A 26,728-nucleotide genomic window follows, 5' to 3' on the forward strand; every position below is an offset into this window, starting at 1 on the left:
GAACCTGGAGTAGCTCTACACGGAGCCAAAGCACCGGGGGTAATTTCCCAATATGTGACCGTAGCAGCAACAGAATTAGGTTTTGCATCAACATGTGGAGGAAACAAACGCATCAAAGGAGATTCAGCATGCAACAAAGGACGATTATTAAGTATTAACAAAGCTTGAAGTAAGACATCTCTCCACTGGCTGTAACGGTCATCAGTCAACTTGCGCAACTGTTCTTTCAACAAACCATTCATTCTCTCAATCAGTCCTGAAGCTTGTGGATAATATGGAATGTGAAATACCCAGTCGATATTGTTTTCCATACAGAATTCCTGCACCAATCTTCCACGAAAGTGGGATGCATTGTCCGATTGAATTTGGAATGGGACACCATAATATAGAATAATCAGTTCCAGGGTTTTAATTGTATTCACTTGGGTAGCATTCTTGCAAGGGAAAGCGACCAAAAGGCCACTATAAGTATCAACTGCTGTACAAATGTATTGACAATTTCTGCTCATAGGGAGCGGACCAATATAGTCAATCTGCCAAATTTGGGCGGGCAATTTACCTCGATGTAAGTGACCTCGAACAATTTGAGGCACCTCTTTCTTCCTAGAATGCTGGCAAATGGGGCAATGTAGAATGGCATCTTTAATTAAAGAAAAGGGAATATGAATTCCTCTATCAGCAGCCCACCTGTTAGTGGCTTTCTCTCCAAAATGTCCTGCTTTCTGATGGGCCCATTTCGCCAATCCCGCCAAATCAGAATCCTGCATGTCAACCACTGCCTCAGAAATTTTAGACTGTTCATCTGCAATGTTATGGAAAAATTTGTCAAGGGAATCTATTGGAGTATGAGCATCCACGTGAAAGATTGTTACATTACTCTGCGGAAGCAGTTCCCAAATTTCTTGCCACAATTCCTTACCCCATAATTCCTTGGAGTGCAATTCCCAATTGTGCGAATGCCATGTAGGCAACCACACCGCTAGTCCATTTGCAGTGGACCAAGAATCAGTAAAAATATGACATGTACCTGGTAACTCTTGTTTCAAAACTTGGTAAATCGCATAAAGTTCAGCATATTGACTACTCTTACCATCTCCAGTGGTGCTCAATAATTTCTTAGTAGTCGGGTTATAGGAGACAGCTTTCCAATGTCTCTTGTCACCAATGAACTTCGCAGAACCATCCGTAAACCACACATGTTTCCTATCCTCCACGGACAGATCATCAAATGATTTACCCCACTGCACGGGAGACTCCTGCACTACGGGAACCGAACGCTCACTCTCAGCTTCATTGGAGGGCGCCTGCGCCACTCGCTCATGTAAAACCGCCACACCTTTCGGACCCACACGTGCCCTGTCCTGAATGTACCATTTCCATTTAATCACACTAGCCTCCTGAGCATGTCCAATTCGATGGGACTTCGGTGAACTCAAAACCCACTGCATGATGGGAATCTCAGGCCTCAAAATCACAGCATGGCCTAAAGTCAATTGCTCGGTGTCCACCAGAGCCCAATAACAAGCAAGCAACTGTTTCTCAAAAGGAGAATAACGCTCACCAGCCTCTGGTAGCTTTTTGGTCCAAAAACCTAATGGCACTTTTTGTCTGCCCTGCTTTTGCCACAAACTCCAATTGGCATACAGACCTTCCACGGACACATTCAAATCCACATTACCCTCACTCACGGGCCACAAATCCAAAGCATACTGAATAGCTTCTTTAGCCAAATCAAAAGCAGTCTGTTGAGGTTCACCCCACTCAAACGCATTCTTTTTACGAGTGACTCGATACAGTGGAGCCAAGATTTGACTCAAATGTGGAATATGTTGGCGCCAAAATCCAAACAACCCAATAAAGGATTGCGCCTCTTTCCTATTTCTGGGAACAGCAAAATCAAGTATTTTACGTTTAACTTGTGGGATCACTTCTCTGTGACCTTCATGCCAATTAATTCCCAGAAATTTCACAGCTTGGGATGGAGTTTGTAATTTATCAGGATTAATTTCCCAGCCTTTTGCTCGCAAACAGTCAATGATCTGGTCCAAATGAGACTGTACTTGGTCTTGCGTTTCACCTTGAATCAGAATGTCGTCAATATAATGACAAACTTGAACTTGTGGAATCGCGGGCACTTCAGATAAATGTTCCGCCACCAGCCGGTGACAGATTGTAGGGCTATGTACATAGCCTTGAGGAAGACTCCGGAACGTCATTTGACGTCCATTCCATGTAAAACTGAATTGTTCTTGGCATTCGGGGGCAATTGGAATCGAAAAGAATGCATTAGCAATATCGATAGAAGCATACCATGTACCAGGATGCTTTTGAATTCTCTCAATTAAAGTAACAATGTCGGGCACTGCCACAGTCAATTTAGGTGTATGTTTGTTCAATTCTCGATAATCAACAGTCATGCGCCAAGAGTTGTCACTTTTGCGCACGGGCCAAACAGGATTATTCCAAGCGGATGTGACAGGAGTAATGACTCCCGCGTCAACCAAATCCTGAATCGTAGCTGTAATTTCTTCATGACCACCTGGGATGCGATATTGTTTCTGAGAAATCACTTTCGTTGCTAAAGGGATCTTAATAGGTGGCATGCGTAAACGGCCAACCCGTACGGGTCTGGTCGAAATGTACTGTCTAGTACCAAACTGATAGTAACCATCATCCAAATGCAAAGTCATACCTTTCAAGATGTCAATTCCAATAATGTATTCCAAAAGTGGCACAACCAACACAGAGTATTCTCTACGAGGAATCCTACCAATTTTAATCTCAAGTGCAGTTTGAACTGCGGGCGTTTCTGTACCACCCAGGCCGGTAATTGTGAAAGATTGTCCATGAAATTTTCTCGACTTGCCATGAATTAAAGTGGCCTCCGCCCCAGTATCAACCAACGCTCGGGCCCTTTGGATATTACGATGTTTCCAAAAAATCTCAATATCTACATATGGTCTGTAATCTCTGTGGGCCCACCTGCGTACCGGAGCTTGACCTATTTCCTAGTCATTTTTCCTGCGTTCAGTCAACCAAGACAGATCAGGGTAGATGTTTTCAGTTTTCTTCGGTATCAGAATTTCTTGTTCATATCCGTCTCCAGTACGAAACGGATTAGTATCATGTTCAAAAAATTGTGAATTACGGTCGGAGAGTCTGTTACGATCCTCCCTCCTACGTACATCAGGGGAAAAACTCCTTGCATCTCTACGTCTGTTAGAACCACGATCATCTCTTCCCCTTTCACGATCATCCTCTCTCCCCCTCCCATCACTCCGACGGGGGGAATCACCACGTTCTTGGCGCCGATCATCACGGCGATCAAAATTCACACGTCGTCTCTCATCACCACTGTCATCCGAACCACGATCATAATCATTCTTACGCACACGACGGGCACCTTCCTTCCGATCCAAACCACGCTTACGGAACATATCCCATAGGATATTATTGGGTTCACCATCGATCTCTTCCCTTCTCACACCATCAGCAACGAGAGCAAGAAACATGTCACGTCTAGAGAACTTATAGTCCCCACCAGTACGACCCTCAGGTCGGGATTGTCTTTCAGGTTTAAACCATTCACCCAACTCACCAAGCTGACGAACAGACTCAAGCACAGCAGACAAAGGATTGCCAGTTTGATTAATCAATAAAGTCATCATGACCTGCTTGTAAGCAACAGGAGAAGAACGGATAATGCGATTACGCACAGAAGATGTTAAAAGACCATCCAATAATCTGTCAGCAGTACTAAGGAAGATACAGGTTTTCATGACCTCTTCCTTTAAACGTTGCGACGCATCGCGCAGAGTATACCACGGCTTTTCATCAGAGGGCCAATCAGACTCAGTTGGATATTTATGATTACAGCCATCAGACGCAAGCTGGAGCAAAGAAGTTTGAACATTACCATTAAAATTCCGAAAATGGTCCTGAATAGTAGAATCAGAACTCAAAGAGCAAAATCGTAAGCAATCAACGGCATCGAGCATAATACCTGAAGCGCCAAGCTCATAAAGGCGCACCATCCAGGTAAGCAAAGACTCACCAGGTCGTTGTTTAAATCGTTGCAGGATGTCACTGATCTCCTGCTGAGTAAAATCTTCAATACAGTCAAGAGCGATACCACCCGGATTACCAGGGGCTTGTTGTAATTTCCGTCGAAAAATCGGGTGAGCAGAAACTGCGGGAAGAGCTTCCGAGGAAGCCCGCATCTTAGATTTAACATCACAATCAGGGCAAGCTACGTCGTCCGCACGGGAAGAACGAGCACGGTCACAATCGGGAGTTGAATCAATGCACGAAGCAGATTTACAATCACGTCCGGAGCGAGAAGACTCGCGCTTGTCACCCTCCTCTGCCGAGGAGTCAGAAGTATGAGAATCCCAGATATTACCGTCCCACTCATCGGGGTTCCAATCCATTCCAGCTTTTGCTACAACCATACGCACTTTGCGTGAAGACACACGTCCACGACGATGTTTATACTTATATCGTGCAATACGGACCGCAGCCCTTTCGGCAATGGTCTGATATGTTTCAAGTTTATCAGCAAGCAATTTATTCTGACAACGCAACAAAGTGTGCGCATTTTGCAACTCGACACACTGTCCTTCCGAATCTTTAAACTGTTTCTGTAGTTGCACAACCCTCTCATGCATTATTCTGTATGCATTAAGAACAATCCACCCTCTGCGTCCTAAAATAGGAAGCTCATCACCCTTCACTACTGGCGCTTTCTGTAGGCACGAAATCACATCAGCAGGCTCCGCCTGCTCCAAGAATGAAGACCAATTTTCGCTCAAACCAGTAGAATCAGCCCACTCACGGGCCAAAGCCTCATAAGGCGTAGACTCCCAGCCGGGAATCTGAATCGGTAATTTGAAAACCGACGATGATTTTTTCACAAACATAGTGATACACAAAAAATATATACACAATTATAAACAAAATTTTATACATACAAGCCGAGCGCAAACCAACGAGATGAAGACAACACAATGCACACAGGCTTCGTAAACAGTTCGTGACGCCAGATGTAATGGCTGGATTTTCTGTTTAGATGGGATCAGCCCCCAGGGGCCCCTGTGACCCAGCCAAAACGTACTCACCTTCCCTTCTTAGATCGTATTTACACTGAGTAGACATAACAATGAATATACAGGTCGCACCTAAGAATGGGGAATGACAATATACATATATGGATTTTCTACAATATCTTATTCACATCAGTTGGCCTCGCGGTCGCCTCGACCCAGACCGTTCTACCCCAGGGCAGATCTGACACACAATCCGGCGTGTCTACACACGGGCCTGCAGAACCCAATGCTCTCTTTTCCAGCGTTCGCGATCCTGCGAAACATCCACGGCAGTGTCCCTCCTGCCGCTCTCACTTAGTCTTATACCACAATCCGGTGGCTTTACACGGCAGTATCCCTCCTGCCGCTCTCATTAACGCCGCATATCAACGACGACCACATTCCTATGAAACATTATTGGGATGATATCTCGACAGTCTACTTAGGATAAAACTACAATAATAACTTTGGATATGGGTCCAGATTGTATAGTGTACTCGTTGCTTTTGACATCAGAGGTTCACTCACTCCCTATTTGTGTGATCACCACTTGCCTGATTGGGATTACTCGTCCATTCATGCGCCTAGCTTTCACCTAGGAGTTGCGTTTACCAAGATTGAACATAAGCACCAGGCACACGGTAATTCTATATGAATTAGGGCATTTATTAACCATAAACATAAATCACATTACTATACAGCATTACATTTGCACAAGAAATAAAAGAGAAAGATTAGGGTGCACGCACTATAAGGACTGGTTGGACTTCACCTGGTTAATAGGAAATCGGGACTCGGCAGTCATCTAGGCTCCTGTCTCGTCTCTGGGTCCTGGCTCGCCTTGCAGTCACCCTCAGCCGTCACAGGTACACGTCTGCACCGCTAGGCTCAAACTCGTCTGCTCCCCCTCAGGACCTCGGAACCTCGCTGTTAATTAGCTACCGTCTCTCTCTCTCTCTCTGTATTTAGTGCGCTCCGCGCCACTTCTCGTTCAGTCTATTTTCAGAGAGTTTCGGTCTTAAATCTTTCTCCGACTTCAAAGATGGCGACTTGTCCACCATGAAAATGAATAATGGCAGAGATGCTAACGGCTAGATGCCGCCTACGGACTGACTGACTGAAAGACTAACACCTTCGCTAATATCCAAGCCCGTTCCTTCATGGAAATTCACGGCCAGTAACCTGCCGCCCACCAAATTCTTGTACCTCCCCGTACCAAGGACACTTTCCCAGCCGGCCGGCCTGAAGTTGTGTCTTCGGAGTGGAGAAAAATACATTCCTTCGATAAGGGTCAGCCTGAACCGGTTCTCTCCAAGCGAACAACAGCTTGAAACTAAAACATTACACTTCACCTAGAAAGCCTTCTCGAGCTACCAGGCAAAAAGCAAAATGGAGTCTGTCTCGCTTAAGGCCTACGGAGCCCATAATATACATAGCTCCATGAGAAACAGATCGACATGTTAGCAAATGAATAAATCATGACTAATACCCATATATCTAACCCCTAACTTAAATTCATAAGCCTTACTCTAAGGGAAATGGCACGAAAATGCCCTTATATCTATAAGACAGGGTCCCTGTCTATCGGCCTAATCCCTATGCTATGAGGGTGATAGGCTGGAGTCACTCTCCATCATTCTCCTTCTCCAGAGGGCTGGCAGAAAGACAGCCATAACAAATACTTAACGGGGAGTGGTCCGATATACCCCTTGCCTTGTAATCGGATTCTGTAAACCTATCTAAGGTGAGTGGGGTGAAGAAATAATCTATGCAGGAGTATGTTATGTGCACCCAAATAATAGGAGTAGTCTATGCCTATCCCATTCAGTGCTCGACAGATGTCTCCCATACCCATTGCGAGAATGAAGTTTTCTAGGTTTACTGTCAATGGATATTTTTGAAGTCTCTCCTTAGGATAGTGATTTTAGTACTCTTTAAAAAGATTTACAGACAGATATGCCAGTAAATGTTTAGAGAAATATGTTTGCTATTCGTTGGGGATTATGTGCTAATATCTAAAATGAGTTTTATAAAACAATGCTTGTATTTCGGTTCAGGGAGGACCTGGCTTGGCAGTTCGGGCTGGACTGTTCCCATGAAGAGCAGGTTCAAGGCTGATTTGCTATATGGCTGGGCCAAACTGAGGTAATATGTTGGGTGAAAAACGATGGGCTGGAATGCGGTTCTGAGTGATCGCCAGTGCCTGAGATTAGTTCAAGCATTCCATCCCTCACTTTGTTTTTGATGCCCTAAGTGTGACACATATGCTCAGAGCTCACTGTGAACTGGAATCAAGCTATACCTGGCTTATGAGCCCATAATAAGGGAGAAACTGGCCCTGTGTTGCTTGTGTTCCGGTTCAGGGTGGAACTGACTTGGCAGTTCAGGCTGGACTGCTCCCATGGGGAGCAGGTTCATGGCTGATTTTCATATGGCTGGGTCCAAACTGAGGCAGCATGGTGGGCAAAAAACTATGGATTGGGACGTGTCCCAATCAATCACGAGTAGCTGAGATTAATGCAAACATTCCGTCATTCCATCTATCACCTTCACTTTTGATGCCCTAAGTGTGACAGTTTTGCCTATACCTGGGTCCCGGGCTCACTGTGCCACTGAAATCAAGCTATACCAGGCTGATGAGCCCATAGTAAGGGCAAAACCGGTTGAGGGTTGCTTGTATTCCAGTTCCAGGAGAACTTGGCCTGGCAGTATGGGCTGGACTGTTCCCACGAGGAGCAGGGTCAAAGCTGATTTGCATGTGGCTGGGTTCAAACTGATGGCGAGCTAAAAGCAATGGATTGGGATGCAGCCTCAAGCGGTCTAATTACAAGTGGATGAGGCTAATTCAAGTATTCAATCCATCACTTTTTTGTATACTTTAGTCCATGCAAGACAAGTCAGCATTTGTTATTGAGTCAAATTTTCAGTGAGATCTGCTGCATTCACATATAGTTAATTCTTAAGAAACCTTTATATTTGGTGTAGCATTGGGTTCCTTTTGGTATGAATGTGTGGTAATATGAGAAAACAGCAAGATAATGGTACTGCAGAATAAGCCACATAATGCCCAATAATTTGACTTTCATTGTCCCATTCAATCAGCCCTGCTGAATAAATTGTGCCGCCAATGTTGCATAATTCCAGTGCTCTGATTATAGCAAACTAGGAGTCAAGTATGCTTTGTGTTTAGCACAGCTCAGTGCATAGATATAACATATTTTGTAACTTGTTTTGTAATTGTTAAGCCTGACTTCTGGCACGGAGATTCAGAATGGACAACACCACCTCGTCTGTACAATTGTACTTTGGCTCCCAGAATATTGTGGTATGAGAATATCGAGTACAAAATATCAAACGGCAAAATATTGAAAAGTAAGTGCATCTAGGGAAGTTTATATTTATTATTCCTAACTCTTCGTCTACTTACCATGAAGATATAAGTGCCATGTAGGTACATATATGGAGTTGTTTTCACAAAATCTAGACTCGCGCACCTGTTGACATTTTGTTTTCGATAGTTTGTCCTTGATATAGTGACCCATACATATTCTGGGGTCGATATTCAGAATGCACACTCCAAAACAGAAACAACAAAGCAGAGTAGGGACCTTACACAGCAGTCTTCCGTCTTTTAATCCCTTGTGCCTCTAGTGGGCATACTACCAGCAGGCTCCAGGTGACCTCTGTCCCACTCTAGGGTTTAATTTTCTTCAGGAGATTAATGCCATCCACACCTTCCTCAACATGTCCACACATGGCTCAAAGACCATGCACTTCCACCAGGCCTCTGTCACGTTTTCTGATCACGAATCTAATGCCTCTACCATCATTTACAGATTAGTTCTACAAGACACTACTGGCTGGAGGTTTGATCGCAGTGTTTGTAACTCTTTAACAGGTGAGCTGTCTCAAGGAAGACATCCATCGACAGGCTTCTCAGCAAAATTAGCAAAACAGGTGGAAACGGAAGCGCCCAAACTAGTTATTGAATAGACAAAAAAAGATTGGATAAATCCTTGATTAAAAGAAACACTTTGAAAAAGCAAAGTATTTACAACACATTCAGTGCACCATTGGCTTTGTGACGTCAATTGCAGCTAATGCACAGCTCCACTGTGCTTTTTAGTTATAACTTCACCCGCGCATCAACACACACTTCTAAATTGTTAAAGGGGGTGGCTGTATAGCACAAGTAAAACTACATTCTGTCTACCAATATGTCACCCGTTTGTGGATCGTATGTACCCCTGATCAAGAGAGCTACGAGTCCTTCCCTTGACGGGTTTCACATCAAGTTCTTTGTCAGTCCTCGAGGAAAAAGAAATCGTCTGCCCTTGCCCTTTAACACTCACTGTCTAATTCAGATAGACTTCCTTTTGACATGACACCTGCTTTTCAATGTTAGCAATTTCTTCCAATGGTTACAGACAGTACTGTAGTCAGCGAAACCACTTCCTAGCAGGAAGCTTGAGTAAACCAAGCTAAAAAAAGCTTACAAGAAAATGATACCCCTGAACAAAGTGGTATTGCTCTGTCCCATTCTCAGGTTGATCAAAACGTTTTTGGTGTCCTCATGGTGTGGTGGCTTAGAGTCGGAGTGCAAACTAAGCACATAATTATCAGACCAAAATTAATCCTACTTCACCTTTAATGTTTACCTTGTCCTGCACTCCCATTACTTCTACTGTATTTCGGCTGTCTAAAAAACCTTTCTGGCACTCTGAAAACGAATGCATTGTTCCATAGCTATATTTAACTTTCAGATATTTTAATAAAATGTATCAAAAACGAAACTGGTTAGATTCATTGATTGAACTAACACAACGTTTACTCTTAGTTTGCTCCATATTGAATAAGGAAATTGGCTGTGTTCAAATGGGAGCTGTGAAAGATAGATTCAAGTGATCACACAGCGGTGAGCAACTCACTCTATCACAACAAAGCATGTCTACCTACAAACATCTGGTCCCCAACAAACATATTTTGTGCAGTGTCTGTATTTGCTATCACAACAAAGATTGTTTCTTCAATATATACACAACATCACATGTAGACATTTAACTCTGAAGGTAGATAATCTTCAGGGTAGTGGTTCATAACCTTTGGTCCAGGGACCCTGGGGGGTTTGCAAAGCCTAATCAGGGAGTCTGCAACTGCTTAGAGAATGAAATAATATTAACAGAATAATACATTGTATATAAATAAAGAAGAAAAATGTCAAATGTAAAGTTTTAAAGTTCTCTGTAATTTTTAGGTAATTTGAAATTGGCAGCTAAAAATAAAGTTTGTATCCTCAGATTGATTTGTTGGAGCAGTGACAGTGCATTAAACTAAATATAGTATTTACGATGAGTGGCTTCAACTGAATTCAGAAAAGCTCCAATCTTCCCATTAAAATTTAGATTTTTTAAAATATTTGTTTGTGAAGTATAAATATAAAATGTTTTATCATTTGTATATTTGTTTGATGAATGCTTGTTTCTGTATTTTTGTGTGCATTGATTTGCAGTTTAAATATTCGAAAATGCTTTAAAAGGTGTCCCTAGCTTCCAGTAGTACTTCAGTGGGGGTTCTGGTTTTCCAACAGAGGGGGTCCCAAGGTTTCAGTAATGATTAAGAGGGGGTGGTCCATGGAAGTCAAAAGGTTAAGAACCACTGTTTCAGAGTATTCTCACCAAGGTATTGCAACCACCTACAGATTGGGACACATGCAAGTGTGTCTGAAAAACAAGACCTCGGGCGAGAATCAAGATGTGCATATGCCATTACTAGCCAAATATACTGCAGGGCCTGACTGAGTATTTTGAAATTTATAGAGAAGGGAAAACATGTTTATATTGCTCACCTTGAAAATGTAAGCCGGGACTCCTGCAGATGTCCTGAAAGTACCTGAAGAGATAGGGCTTAAGGACCTCAGAGCATTTGTAATAAGCGGTCAAGATGTAAAGAAGTCTCCAACCCCGCTGACTGCTATCCCTGTAAAAAACACAACCAGAATTGTATGTTTAGTCACAACTTTCCATACTGTGAATGAGTGAGCTACATGAAGATGTGGTGAGTGCCAAGATAAACATGGGAGGAGGCAAGAATGTGTGTGTCACTGAGAACTCTGTGTGTTGTCTGTGGGTTGGTCTTTGAGTTGTTGTGTTGGTGGCACATAGGAGAGGTAAGGCTTAGGCGATGCATGGTTTATGAATGTGTGAAACATGGGATAAAGGGTTGGCCTGTGATGCAGTTGCAGTTGCAGAGAAAACAATGGGCATATGCAGAAACACATCTGGCATGTGTATATTAAAAGTCATTAGGGGATGTTTTTCGATTCATTACATTTATGAACTGCAAGTTACACTCATTGTTCTCTTTCTTCTTTCACTGTCTAAAACTAAATCACAAGCAAAACGTTTTTATCAGCACCAGACTTTTCAGGGCTCTTGTAATAATACTGAATTTAGCTTCACTGCATTTCCCACCCCTTTAACTCAAGCTTTGATTAAGCAATTTTATATATTGTGTTCTCAATCACTGTAATTATGAATCTACAAATGATAAAGCAGAGCCTTGGCTCATACATAACTTTAAAAGTACACGCAGAATGATGTACAATAAACATGTTAAGCGCATCGTTCCTTGTGTGGAGCATTCTTGGTTCCCAAGTGTATCATAACTGCAGCATCCACATTTACTTCTGTGACTTGAGGAACCTTCTCATTTTTGTTTAGCTGAGTTTGTTGGGGACGGCAATGGACTGTTTCAGTGTTGTCTGTCTACAGTGAACCAGAAGTTCTCTTTATGGCAACATGAACTAGGGTCAACTCCATTTTTTGTCGTTGTTGCATCCAATAGTTCAGATGAGCAACCTTGTGTTAAGATTGCCTCAAAGTTCATGTGGGGCTCATTTAGAACCAGATATCTCAGTACTGATCTGCAGCATTTGAAAATTTGCAGAATCATCTCTTTGTTTTGGTGATCATTTGTGCTGGTGATTGCAAGTTCCTTCAAGTGCTCGTGGAAGTTGTGCAGAATTTTCTTTTTCCTGTGGAACATTGAGGAGGATGAGCCTCTCGCAGCTAGGATTTATTTGTGAGCTGAAATGGGAAAGTTACTCCTAGAAATGGGATTCCTGGTTAGCTGAGGTATGCACCCAGCCCAGACAGGAACCACATCTAGTCAGGGTAAGCTAGATACGCACTAAAAGATAACCTGTGTTCACCCTCTGGTAGCTTGGCACAGAGCAGTGAGACGTATAAAGAGGAAATGTGTAAAGTATTTGTACAACACGGATTTAGAAAAATAATATTTATCTGAGCAAAATAAGAACAAAACAACAAAAATCCAATCAGTAGAAGTCAAGATATGAAAACGTTTACTTAGAAGTCACTAGAGGTAAAAAGGTGACTTGAGGTCGCAAGGGACTGGTGCAAATCCAAAGTTCAGGCAGACTGCATTGGAGGGCACGCCATCTACAGGACTCATGCAGGAGTCCCTGACAAAGTTTCTTGGATGGAGCAAAGCGTCAATGTTGAGAGCTCGATTCGTTGATCGTTTATAAGCAGTCAGGTCGCGGGGTCATCTTCGAGCTTTGCTCAAGTGAAAGCAATGCTTCGACGCCGAGCCGCGGAGAGCGTCGTCGTCGGGCCGCTCAGAATGAAGAACTGCTGCTGCTGAACAGCCTCTGCAATCAAGCGTGATGCGCTGGTTCCGTTCAGCACAGTAGTGAGGATGCATCAATTTTGAAGAAAACAGACGCAGAACCCACCTATGAGGTCCAGAATCCGGAGATGGCACCTCAGGCAAGGGTAGGGCTTACAGAAGGAAGAGTCCAATAGCACTTGCAGAATTGCAGGAAGTATTTTGTATCCCTGATACTTCAGAAAACAGGAGGCAAGCCAGCAAGCCCTTGCAGATCTCTTGGAGGGAAGGCAGAGTCCAGATCTCCTTCAGCAGAGTCAGGGAGCAGCAGGGCAACAAGCAGAAAATCAGTCCTTACAGAAAAGCAGTCCAGTTGAGCCCTTTAAGCTATCTGTTGGGGACAAACCAGTGCTTTGTGTGTGGACAGGTGTCACGGTTTGCAGTGTCAGGGCCCAGCCCACCAGGGGCAGCCAACATGGCTCGCCATGGGCGGGGCGAGGGCTGCTTTTAAATAAATAAATAAATAAATAAATAAAACATACCTTGCCTCCGCCGGGTCCTGCGTCTTCTCTCCTGCTCGCATGTGTCCTACTCCAGGTCGGAACAGGAAACAGGCAGCGTTGTGATTGATCTGAGCGCCGTGAGACGGCACTCAGCCAGAGGCTGGAGGGGTGGGCATGTTCTCCAAGCAGGCTGTAATGCAACATGCATGGAGAATAGGGAAGTGCGCATGACTGTTTTGGGTGGTCAGAGAGGGCGACCAGTCATTGTGCACAGGAGTGTTCTACCACTATCCCCCATGCAGCTCCACCCGCCCCCTCATGTACTGCCACAGCAGGAGGAAAAAATAAAATGATACAGTTCTGTTATTATCATTTTATTTTTTCCTTTCTTTGCTGCTCTTGGCAGTGGAGCGAAGATCCTCCGCCTTAGTGGAGGAGCCGCCACTGCATCCCGCACTTGTTGGTGAGGTGCCAGTGCTTCGATTATGCAGGAAAAGTCACAATGAAAAAGGAAGGCAATGGTTGGGTTGTACAACATTACACCATTCCAAGGTTGCCACCGCAGTGATCAGAGAAAGGACAGTTTGAGTACACAACAGAATCATTTACTAATAGCAGAATTTAATTCCCCAGGAAACGCAGGCAAGCGTCTGCGATTCAGATCACATGACTTCATAAGTTTGGCGGTGTTCCGGCTCTGAGGATTCTGTTTATGGTGGCAGCATTTCTTTTGGGACCTGTTACAGTGCGGTCGGGTAATTCAAAGGCTGCAACCTTGCAGTTCCTGTGTCAAAATTCTGATGACATGTGAGTGTTTCTGAGCTACATCACCGTGTATGACACTTGGGTCTCAGGTGGTGAATAGGAGTTTTTAATTACTGTGTTTCATTTTCTATCTCCTTGGGCTGCGTCACAACAGGAGTTCGGGACTAATTCTGCAATTTCGTCAGTCTTTTCAACAGCTGTTTTAATCCAGTGCATTGTGGAAGGAGAACAAACTGAGAGTGCAAAATAGCGGGGCTATTGTATTTTGATCTGCTGAAATTCTTTGGCAATGTATTCTTGTTTAACTGTATTGATACAATAGAATTATGCAGAGTTGTTCTCTACATTTGTATATACTCATCTTGAACTTGGTGACATGAGTGAAAATGTTTAAAAAGCTGTCCTGCTAAATCTTATGGTTATAAGATTACATTACTAATCCCCTTTCTTTAGTGGATTTATTTTTTTCTGAAATTATCTAAACTTGACAGTCTATGCTCTGTATAGGACAGACTAATACTGTTATCTCTTTACCTCATGTTTTTTGGGTTATCCTCTGTTTCCACGGATCTCCCTCCCAGGTGTACCTTCCCTGTATTATGTTCCCCCATTTGGCCTCTCTTTTGCTCTGGTAACATTAGAGCACGGAGCAGGAGCTGCAGAAAGGTGGGCCTCTTGGGAAGTACTGTTCCTGAGGATCTCAAATCCTGACTATAGGACACTACCTTTTGAAGTGTGTCAGCCCCTCCCATTTCTCCATGCCCAGGAAGCCCCATCAACATGCATATAAATGCAGATGAAGGCTTAGAATGCAGTTAAGCCTCACCTTCCTGTGTTTGTGGCTGTCTAGAGGGAATGCACAAAGGGTAGTTGACACCCAACCGAGAAGTGCATTAGAGACTGGCTTTCACGCACAATGAACAATAAGTACAGAGAAATGTCCACTTTCTAAAGGTGGCATTTCTAAAACAGCAATGTTATATCTATCTTCACCAGTAAGGAGGATTTATCATTATCATTCCAATCATATTAAACATGAAACAGCTACTCCTCTCTGATCATTAATTGCCGTTTAAAAGTGTACTAATTAATTCTCAATGCTGGCTTATCTGAGGGGTAGCCTCACAGTAGTGAAAAACAAAATAGGCTCTTTGTCACTATCAGGACATGCAAAACATATAAGTACATGTCCTATTTTTTACTTCCATGGCACACTGCTCTTAGGGTTACTTACGGCCTATCTTGGGAGATCTATGTGTATTAGAAGGGGAATTTAATGCTTGACAAGTGGCTTTAAATACCAAGTTGATGTGGCAGCAAACTGCACACACAGGCACTGCAGTAGCAGGCCCAAGACAGGTGTGAAAGGCTACTTCTGTGGGTGGCACAATCAGTGCGGTAGCCGACTAGTAGAATTTGAAGTACAGGCCCTGGGTATATGGTATACCATTTTTCAAAGGACTTACCAGTACATCAAACATGCCAAGCAGGAATACAACTATGTCATGATGTTTAGGGGAGCAGCACACGCACTTTAGGACTGGTTCTCAAAGTAATTGCAGTGGATTCTACCCATAAGGGACAAATTAGGAACAGAATTTTTTTCATGATGGTTTATTTCATGGATTTGTTACCCTGGAATTTGATACCCCAGCATTTATTGCATGCACATATGTTTCTGCCTGTGAGTAAAGAAATCACAATCTAACAGAAGGCTAACAAAAGGAAAGTCGGAAAGCACTTACGTCTTTGAGCTTGTGTTATCTGTAATCTGTTTGATGATCTGGCAGTATCCTTCATCCTTCATCACCTCATTCTCGCCACAAACCTGGAACAATTAGTGCTGGTGCATTAAAGGCTGTCAGCAGAGTGCCTAGTTGTTTATCATGGCATTATACAGCAAAACCATTGCTGATTTAGTCTGCCTACATGTTCTATGAGTGAGAGCAGCAATCCAATGCAACCATTTTGCAATTAAATAAAGGTTATAGATAGTTTGTCAGGGTGGGGGGCACAAGTCTCTCAGGCCCCATACATTCCTACTGGCAGAGATACTAATTGCAGATACATACTTTATAACATTAATTTAAGGTTCGAAAATATTCAGCAAACATTAGCAACATTTCCTAATTGTATCCATATATATTCAATTGCAAAGAGCAAAAAAGTTTAAAACATAAAAAATATATAATATCAAAGTTAATAATCTTATCAGAGCATAAAACATTGCAACAGCTATCAACATAAGTAAACAAACTTGTGCACATTTTTCTAAAAAGATATCAGAGTTGATGCCAAAGCTCCCATTCACAAACTAGTGTAAACTTAGTAGCTATCAGAATGTGCTCAAGAGCAAATGACACAGGGGACGTGGCACCTGCGACCCTCTGGGACGCAGCAAAAGCAGTTTTTTGGGACGAACTAATTTCTCACACCGCAGCCTTCGAATGGGTGAATAAGCTCCATCAACAAGAATTAGAGATTCAGATACGACAGGGAGAGGTTCGCCATAGATCTGGGGGCTCCCACAGGACTTTGCGGGACCTGAGTTAGCTGCGGGGTGAGCTGGAACATCTCTTGATGCAATCAGCGGCTAAAAAAACTGCTTCATATTAACCAAATATTATTATGAAAAAGGGGACAAAGCGGACCGGCTCTTGCGCATACATTACTTATTAATTTCACCCATAATCACATCCGGGAGACGGTAGATGAGGAGGGTTGCCTTCACCATGAGACGTGGAGATCCTTTAGTAACTAATACCATGCTCTTTACCAAGCCAAACAGTTCGACGTTCAACAACAAGATGATTATCTCATCACCTATTCCCCTCCAGATAGGACAGAAGAGTTGCACCTTCTGGAGGATGATAACACCCCGGATGTGGTTCGGATGGCAATTAGCAACATCCCTTCACATAAGGCTCCTGGCCCTCTTGACTACACCCCCACTTTTTATAAAGCGTATGCATCTCTTTTGATTGAGCCTCTCATATGTTATATAACTCTTTTGTTGAAACCCGGTAAGCCTGCCACACAATGCCATTCCTATCGGCCTAGTGCCCTCTTCAACTGCAATTTTGGCTTCATTTGCAACATACAAGCAAACAATAATATCTAGCTGGGGGGGCCTTTATGGAATTGGTGGAGTGACTACACCACCCTATGGTCCTGCTCTCACTTGACGCAGAGAAGAAGTTTAATAGGGTGGATTAGAGCTATCTCACTAAAGTTCTGGATAAAGTCCAGGTGGGCCCTAAAATGAAAAAGTATATTTTGGCTAATTTTCAGGCAACTACTGCCAAACTCAAGGTCAACTGTTTCTTCTCTCAACCCATTCGGCTCACACCAGGCACCCGTCAAGGATGCCAGCTCTAATCTTCCATATTTTCTGTTATGATGGAACCCTTAATGGAAAAGATACAAGCCAACCCCTAGATTTTGTGTTTTATGGTTGAAGACATCCTCTGCTATATTACAAGCCCCAGTACCATGGTCCCCGCCCTAGTGGAGGAGTTGGAAGCCTTCTCGCAGGTGTTGGGCTTCAAAGTTAACTTCCCAAGTCACAGGGTATGTGAGTTGCTGATCCCCACCATAGCTTTGAGGTCACCATTAGGCAGGCAGGCAGGCAGGCTTTCAGTGGGAGGCGTCCACCATCCCCTATTTAGGGATCTATTTGCCACCTCAAACGAAGGACTTATAGGCCTGCAATTTGCCACCACTTCTCACATGTCTTTTCAAGGACTTGTATCACAGGGTGAGGCTAGAAATCTCGTGGTTTTGCAGACTTATCCAGAAAATTAATTTCCTGCTCAGATTGTTATACGTTCTACAAACTCTCCTGCTTGGCCTCTCTCTCCTTAGGTATATAAGCATTTTCAGGTGAAAATGCTGGCTTTTGTATGAGGGTGGTGAGTCTCCGAGGGTAGCAGGAATGAGCTTGAGCAAGCTGGTTTTGGAGGGTGGTTTGGGGTTCCTGGACATTAACTCTTACTTTTTCGCCCTTTCTTGGACTGGAATTATAACCCTGACAAGAAACCCTGGATCCAGGTGGAGCAGGCTTTTTACCCTTTCCCTCTGGCGGGGATATTGTGGCTGCCCTTATCTTTCCCGGTCCAATTCCCACTTTTTTCCCTTTAACACAGTTGCTTTTGTCCTACTGGGGAGAGGTGCATCAGCGTAGAGCATTCCTGACTTACCCGTTCTGCCTGAACACCCTGGAGCACAATCCCGATTTCGCCCCAGGCAAGACTCATCATAGTTCCTTTTGCTGAAATCAGGGGAGAGCCCCACTCCTGGGTGAATTTTTTTATGGTGGGGATTTGATGTTTAGGGAAGTTTTGATTGCCAGTTTTGCCCTTACCCACCGATATGACTTCATATTGACACAGGCACATCAGTGAGTAAGCAAACCCCAGGCACATCTAGCATGTCAATGTGACACTGAACCTATAGTCTCTCTATTTGAATGCAATGTGCTGCAAAGGCATCTCATGGATTTATCGAAATCTGCTGCAGGTGACTTCATGTAAGAAACATGATTATGTGTTACAGTGGGAGACAGATTTGCCCACAGAGCTCTCTGATGACACTTGTGTCGGGGGGGGGGGGGGTGTTCCGATCTATATTCGTCATAAAGAGAATGCCTATAAGATCTGACTCATCAGTTCCTAACACCTGTTCGTTTGGCCAAGATGTTCAGGGGTTCTGCTCTATGTTGGAAGGGCTATGGTGAGAGGGGAATCGTTTTACATACTTGGTGGGCATGCTCTGTGATTCAGTTTTCTGGGTAGAGATACAGAGTATAATGGGGGCCATTATCAATGTCCACTTCCCACTTAAACCCCAGATGTATGTATTGGGCGATCCCGTGGCCACCTTATATCTCAACTACTCCTTGCAGCACAGCTCTGTGTGGCGCAACTGTTAGGGCAGACAGTTTCTCCTTTTGTAACTATGTGGTGGGGAAAGATTTGGGCTCTCTATGCTATGGAGAAGTTGAATGCTATATATTCAGGATTGGGTGGACAAATTTGATGCAATCTGGCACCCCTTCACCACCAAGGTTAAGCAATTACAATGAACAGGCGATCTCCACATGTCGATGTCAAGAACATTGCACACATCTAATATTCCTATTATGTCTTCTTCCGACTCAGATAATGAATTGCCCTGTTGAACTGCAGACATTGTGTGGGGGGTTTGGGGTGGTAATTGCTTTAGCTAATGCTTCCCTTTGTATACAGAAGTATGTGATTCGTTCTTTCCATTAGGTGTGAGTCTGATTGACTGTGCGATGTGTCTTGTTCATTTATTTTCATTTGAAAACACAAAATAAAATTGTTTGAAAAAAGAATGTGCTAAAGAACAAATTAGTGTTATTGATCAAAAAACAGTTTAAAAGATTTCATAAGTTTATGATTAACTGCCTTTTAAAAAAGGTTTCTAAATATAAGGATGTCACATTTCTGGTTGCATGCACCCCTCAAGCCTTAAAACATCTAACTGATGCTTATTTCTACATTATCATAAAGTAGAAAACAAAAATGAAAAGAGGAAATTACCTTTAATTGTGACCCAAAGATCTTCCCAGGTTGTTTGTAGACAGCAACTCCTTCCTTGGGCACCCTTTTGTGACCACCGTGATATAAGCTTTGCAGATTCTCTAACTTGGAGCTATCAATTATTTTGCATTTGTCAGAGGAGGGAAGATGATCAATCTTTATAGATCCTTCCCTTAGGGCATATAGTGTACACAGCTTGACTGATAAATGGAGATGAAATTTCCAAAGCATGGTCTTAGGTTTCTACTCCCAAAAGGAACTGAAGGGCATATTATCAAGAACGGCGTTAAAAATTATCGCCGGTTAAGCGGCAGAAAACTGCTGCTAAAGCGGCGATAATGGCCTTGATAATATGCCCTTGAGAATTCCAATAGAAGTCCATGTTCTAGTGTTAACATGGGCTTCTATTGGAATTCTCCAGGGCATATTATCAAGCCCATTATCACCGCTTTAGTGGCAGTTTTCTGCTGCTAAACCGGCGATATTGTTAACGGCATTCTTGATAATATGCCCCTGACTTATTTATCAAATAGTGGGTGTCTCTAAGATCCAATGCAGTGGGTTACCCACTAAAGTTTTCATTTTCATTTCTGTCCAATTCTAGGGTCCCTGTCAGTTGTCAAATATTAGCTGATATAATGGAGTACACCTCAGCTACACAAATTCGCTGGCAGTGCTCTGTAAAACTGCAAATGTACAAGTTAGGTATGGGTTTCAGTCTTCTAGGAAGGCCAGAAGAAATTGACCAAGGAATGCTTTTACACTGCTATCCAGAATATCCAAGTATTTCATAAATGTGATTTGGTTGGATCCAAAATTTTCCATTCATCACTCAAGATGTTCTGGAATGGTACAAATTGAAAATAAGGATTGAGCTGACCAAACAGCCTTATTATGAGCGTGCACATTTTAAAGCTCCCTTTAGAAACCATTATTTTGCAAATGGGAGAAAGAAGAAAACAATGTTTTTTACATTTTATTCAACATCTATTTGTTTAGTTTGCTCTTGCTGCTTAGCTGAAACAATATTTGCTCAAGGGATTTCATGTGCTATTACATGTCAATTGTTTTATTGACATGTGCAAATCACGTCTTATCTTTTTCAAAATGCATTAACTATACATTATGATTTTTATATTAAGTGAGAGACTGAGATCTTCAATGTATCAGAGTTGTAGTACTGGTATGTAATGTAAATGTATTTTCTTAGGTTGCTTTTTTATTTTATTTTTAGTGTAATACCACTGTGTATTGTGGCTTAAGGGATTCCTTGTGAATTAAAAATAAAAAAATGCGAGCTGGAAAAAGAACCTAATAAATAAAGAAAATAAATTAGGCTAGGAAGAACCATGACAACACTTGTGCTCAAGGTTGGGAAATCATATTTTGCTGATCACTCTGTTAACGTAGTAACACGTTAGAGATAGTTGTTCTAAAGGCAGCATACTATTCAAATGCTGTTGCCAACATGCCTAATGTAGACTCCCTGGTTCAATGTTGGCAATGAGTATATGACAATAGGATGCAGAAAAACAGATCTTTTACTACATACTGCAGAATAGCCTGTAGACTGCAATATGCTCTGTTGGCATGGGGATAATTTCGTACACAAGAAATCAATGATACAAGAGCTACAATTTGCCATTAATATGTACATGCACTCACTAACCAGAGTAATGGGAAACTACAGAGCACCTTTTCAAATGTATGAAGGTGACACCCTTATTCGTTTCTGCAAGGAAAATGAAGTGGGCAGTCAATAAAATATTTCTATATGCTTTCAACGTGTCTACCTTTGGATCAAAGAATAAAAAAATTCTAAAAATTTATTAAAAATTTACATCTCAGCGTTCAGTAAGACTCTACAGAAATCAAAGCAATAAGACAGAAATCACTCTAGATCACATACCAGAAAGGTAATATGCAGATCTCATCTTAGCTCAACAGTTCAATGCATTGATATGAGTGTCAATTTTCAGCTTTGTACACTTCAGAAAAATCCTCCTACTGGTTCACACAAAACACAGCGGAGATAATCAGAGCCTCGATAATGGTTGATTACTGCAACCTCATCTAAACCAGTCAATGAAAAAAGCCTATTGGCAAATTGCAAAGAAATAAAGCAGATTTGGGTAGATACACTATATCATATGCTCTGAAAACCGGACCATTTGAAGCATGCATAGAAACCAAACAATTGGAGCATGCCTAGAAGCCACTCAACTGGCACCCAGTAGAATCAAGAAATAAGTTACAAAACACATAAGCCAGGTCTAGGCCGTCTCCTAAAACTGGCACTCCACTACATGCCAGACAGAGTTCTTCAATCTAAGAAACACACTAAAGTGGCTATTCCATTATTCTTCTCGGAATATAAGTCATATGAACACAGGAAAAGGCACTTTAGTGTGGTTCTCTGGTCTTGTGTTGCTGGGTGTATGACAAATATATGTCTGTCTCTCTATTAGTGTGAGATATAGAGTTCTTCGATCTGCCTCTTCAAATCTACTTAAATATCCAGTATTGAAACTAACGTTTGTTGGAAGGTACATAGTAGTACAAAGACCAAGGCCTGGGATAAATTTTAGCCCCAATTTGAAGATATACCCCCAGAATCTCTGCCTCAGGAAACATACAAAATCTGAGCTGGCCTTTATTACAAAACTGCTACAAGGAGGGGAAGTTACTGAAGAACAACAAGTGACGCTGATCCATCCTAGTATCTGATTAGACTTTAACTATTTTTACTTTCTACTCTGCTCTCCAAAGTGAGCTCAAGGAGACACCATCCTGCTTAAGATTTTTACATTTAGCCTGCATAATTAAATGGATACAATTAAGAACTTAAAGGAACCTCTTGCCATACTCTCTCATTAGAGGCAGAAAAGGCATTTGAATCCATACAGTGGTCATATCTTTTTTAGGTAGTAAGGCAATTACGGTTCAGCCCGAGCTTCTGTTGATGAAGCACGCTCCTATATCAGGATCCAACAGTGATGGTTAGGGTAAATGGAGCAGCACCTGCTGGAAAGGTGGATAAGACAGGGATGCCACACTCCCTATTACCTTTTGCCTTGTGCATTGAGCCCCTAGCATGTTGGGTTAGGTTGTGTGAAAATGATTTGCCACAGGAGCAGATGTGTCAGGAGAGACATTTTCACAGTATGAAGAGTACATCCTCTTGTATGCAGTGAACCCTACCAGAACAATGACATCAATACAAACTAAGCACACCATATTTAAGGAGGGCAAGGGAAAAGGAAACTTCCAATCTACACAAATGGCCTTGATGGCCTGGGACAAAGTGACAACTTATCTGGGATGGAAAGGCAAAGTCACAATGGAAATACCAGTATGGGAAAGGAACATGCTAAAAGAAGCGAGTAAGATAGATGGATCTGCATGGTGATTGGAATCGCCCAGGAAATGGTGAAGTAGGGCAATATTAAAAAACTATGGAAGGAGTACGGCATATCACACACGCAGGTTTATGAATACATGTAGATCAGACACCCCCTGCGAGCTGAGGTATGTGTTTGGTCTGAGTTCCCTAATTACACCCGCTATAAAACCAGATTGGGCTGGGGGAAGTTGGAAAGGGGAAGTATCATCCATGTATAAAACCCTAATCAACAAAATGCAGACAGTTTGACAGCTCTCTGACAAAAATGGGACAGATATCACAATGCAATGGAAGATCCTGACTGGAAAACTGCCTTGATGCAGCTTAGAACGGTAAGTATCAAGGCGAGCTTGCGTTCAACCGAGTTCAAGCTCATGCATTGAGCTAATTATGATAGAAGTAGATTCTGCATGATGGGGCTGGCCCAGATGCCTAACAGTAGGAAGTGCGGTAGGGATGAAAGAACTTGTCTGTATACAATCTAGGTATGAAGCATCTCCAAGAATAATGGAACAATATATTGGGAGAAGTGGGAGCTATAGGGGAATTTGAAATCCTTTTCACACCTCAATTCTTAATTCTGGGTACCCCAGTGGTGTAATTTTTTAGATGAAAAAACACAGCATTTTGGGATTAATAGTTGCAAGAAAGGGACATTACAAGACAATTCTTTCCCACAAAAGACCAAAAGAGCAGAGGTGCCAAGAATCCAGTGGTGCATGGGAGCCGAAAAAGTGTATATGACAGCATAGGCTATCTAAAGGCAATTAAAGATAGGAATTTGTAGGGGTGCATAAATGACTGTAAAGAATGGATGAGCGTGATCGATGATCCTTGCCTACATAATAAAAAGTGTGAAATGTATATACGAGATGTACCCCAAGGGTGATGACCAGGTGTCCACTGAGATATATGTCTGCTCAAGGTTTAATAAAAGCCAACAAAACATTTTTAAAAAGTTCTTAAATATAAAAAATAGTAAAGTTGCACTATTCACTACCACACTATTAAAGGTAGGGATATATGGCAAAATTAGCTTAATAATCTGACACATTTAATTTAAGGCTGCTATTTCCCATTCGATACTGAAGATGTGTCAGCATTGAAGAACAGAAGGGTTACAAAGGGTTATGGAGAGAGAGCCTTGCATAACATTCATGTAAGAATACAATGTGAAGCCCAGTGTGCTGTGTGGTATGCTCCTGATTGCTTTCAGAAATGTATTAAGCAATTGGGTGGAAAAAGGCAAGGCCTGGCAAAACCTGTAGTCACCTCTTAAAACCCCAAATCTTACTCTGTATTGCTGTCTGCCTGAGCATGAATCCACTCTATTGGCAGGGATAACAACCTTGGCCGCAAACTAGGAGCTGACGTACATTGCGAAAGGTCATTCTCTCTTCAGGTGCGCAGTAAGCTTCTAAATGTTGTACACAAAGAATGTCCAGTAACCAGTTATGCTTGTATCACATCTAAAAATAACCATGACCTTGGTCCAATTTACACCCTTAGTGAATCCTGTAAATGTTTGCAATGCCGAATAAGAGCACTGCAATACTCTCTTTCAACACGTTCGTAGACTATCTATCCAAAGCACTAGATATTCCAATCCATTAAGTACACATTCAGACACATAACATTCATGGGTTCGATCTGAGGTTAAAATAGGTAGTTCATCACCTAGATGAGATGGCAGAATAATCAACAGGTAGATAACACTGAATATTGCTGCCATATCACCCATTGGGACTACCACTGTTCATAATAACAAGAGGTGGACATAATGACTTCTGGGTTTACATAGTTCTGCCTGCCTCATGAAAAACTTCACAGTACTTTAAATAAAGGCTGGTCCGGAAAGACCCAAGGTGGAGTTATAATGCTGAATATTAATGTTATTAATTTATACAATATCACATATATTTCCACAGATTATACTCATGTTGCATCACAATTGGCAAAATAGAAATTTAGAAAACTAAAAAATGACTTACAAATGTTGAAAAATCTATAACATGATTGGAGTGTCAGGGTTACACAAACAGAAAAGTCTCATGTGCAATTCTGAAGTGGTTACATACAATTAAATGTGTTTATCTATGAGCACTTCACAACAACAACAAGGGTTGTGTTTTTGACACCGCTCAGGCAAATATTACAGTATTAATACAAGAAGTGGCATCCATTCATGTACCACTATCCCAGATTTTACCTGTATGCAAAAATTGAGACACTGCGATAATGACAGTGAAAATTAAATGTGGTGAAATGAATATGAAACCTTGAAATAGCAGAATAACCCATGAGACATGTTTCAGCTGTTTAACGATTGATAAGTTGGGCTGGTAGAAGAAAAATAAATTAATGGTTTGCTGTATTTAAAGGTTATTCAGAAGAAAACCTGACCAATGTGGACTGTGATTTAGAAGGTGCTTTGAATGTACATGGGCTGAAGACTTTACAGATTAATATTATCAACTTTTCTGTGGAACAATCTTTACTTCTACCACAATAATAAGATTCACAAAACTATGTGGACTGATTTGTATATTTAGAAATAAATAAGCACTTCCAAATAAACCAACATCTATGTAAATATTTCGCCAGTAAACTGATTATCTAATGATAGACAAGTATCTTCAAACTAATAAGTAATTTTGAAAATATTTAATCTGTAGGATAACTGGTGTGCAGAACATATTGCGCCAGGCAATTCTTCCTCTTTTACCCTTAATTTCTGAAATGAAAAGGACCTTGCTGTGCCTTTCAGATACTCACATCTGCGTAGTTAAATATTTAAGGAGCATCACTGCCACTGAGCCACAAAGCAGGTAAAAATGGGTTGGAAATACATAGCTTAGACACAAAAAGTTGCTTAATTGATCAATGTAATTCGCTACTTACCTTCAACATGAAGCACACAGCATCAAGCTCAGTCTGACCTTTCAGCGGTTGATCTCCCATGAATCTCATGATAGCTGAAAAAGAGAGTTCCACGTATTCATTGAAAGTCCAATTCAAGCATTCACAGCAATGATGGCAGGTGAATCATTAATACATATGTGATACAAGAACAGATTGGGCCCCATATAAGCCACTCTTCTCTCTATGCAGCTTCCTTAAATTGTACTATCATTAAAACTACACCAAAATACCACCACCACTAGATAAAGGAACTATCATTTGCACTCCTCATCACATAGGAGGTAATAATAGAAACCATAATTTAAGACCTGGAGACTGAACTAATGATTGGCAATTAGGCAGGAGTAACACTTCTAGGAACTGGTCATTTCTAGCATCCACAGAGTCTGGAGGCTCCTTACAAACACCTTAAGTGATTTAGGTGTTAGGCCGAGAATGTTCCCTCATGGCAAACTGTCATGCCACTCTGCCCTGACTAACCTGACTCCATGCAAAACTGATATCTGCTTATCCTTTGTCCCCATCATACAGAAAATCATGCATGTGTGCTGAGACATACACCCAAAATTCACCTTTAGCTCTGAGGTCAGACACAGGTGTACCAAAACGTGCTCTCAAGTGAATGCAAGACTACCATCTGTGCCAATTGGGACATGTACTGTGAGTGGTGGTGGCAGCATACATGGTACTGGACAGTCTTTTTATCCGATATCAGGTGAGAGTATCATGCCTACAGGCCTACTCACGTAAAGTTCTGCCTACATGTCACGTCCTGACCCTGTGCTTACAACTCTGTCTGCAGTCAAAAACATTTGTATTCATGGTTAATGGTAGCAGGACTCCATGTCGTTTGTGAAT

General features: G+C 42.1%; 1 protein-coding gene across 1 annotated transcript in view; it reads right to left on the reverse strand.

Moving 5' to 3' along the window:
- MYO15A (myosin XVA) overlaps nucleotides 1-26,728 on the reverse strand; it is a 1,716,372-nt gene that overhangs the window by 220,030 nt on the left and 1,469,614 nt on the right. Inside the window, exons 56-58 of the mRNA XM_086939741.1 lie at nucleotides 25,850-25,923; nucleotides 15,727-15,809; nucleotides 10,930-11,060 (exon numbers count right to left, since the gene is read on the reverse strand). Of these exons, the coding sequence (XP_086795867.1) occupies nucleotides 10,930-11,060; nucleotides 15,727-15,809; nucleotides 25,850-25,923 (288 nt within the window). The remainder of the gene's footprint in view (nucleotides 1-10,929; nucleotides 11,061-15,726; nucleotides 15,810-25,849; nucleotides 25,924-26,728) is intronic.

The sequence above is a fragment of the Lissotriton vulgaris genome, chromosome 10 (assembly GCF_964263255.1).
Source record: "Lissotriton vulgaris chromosome 10, aLisVul1.2, whole genome shotgun sequence".
Taxonomy (NCBI): Eukaryota; Metazoa; Chordata; class Amphibia; order Caudata; family Salamandridae; genus Lissotriton; species Lissotriton vulgaris.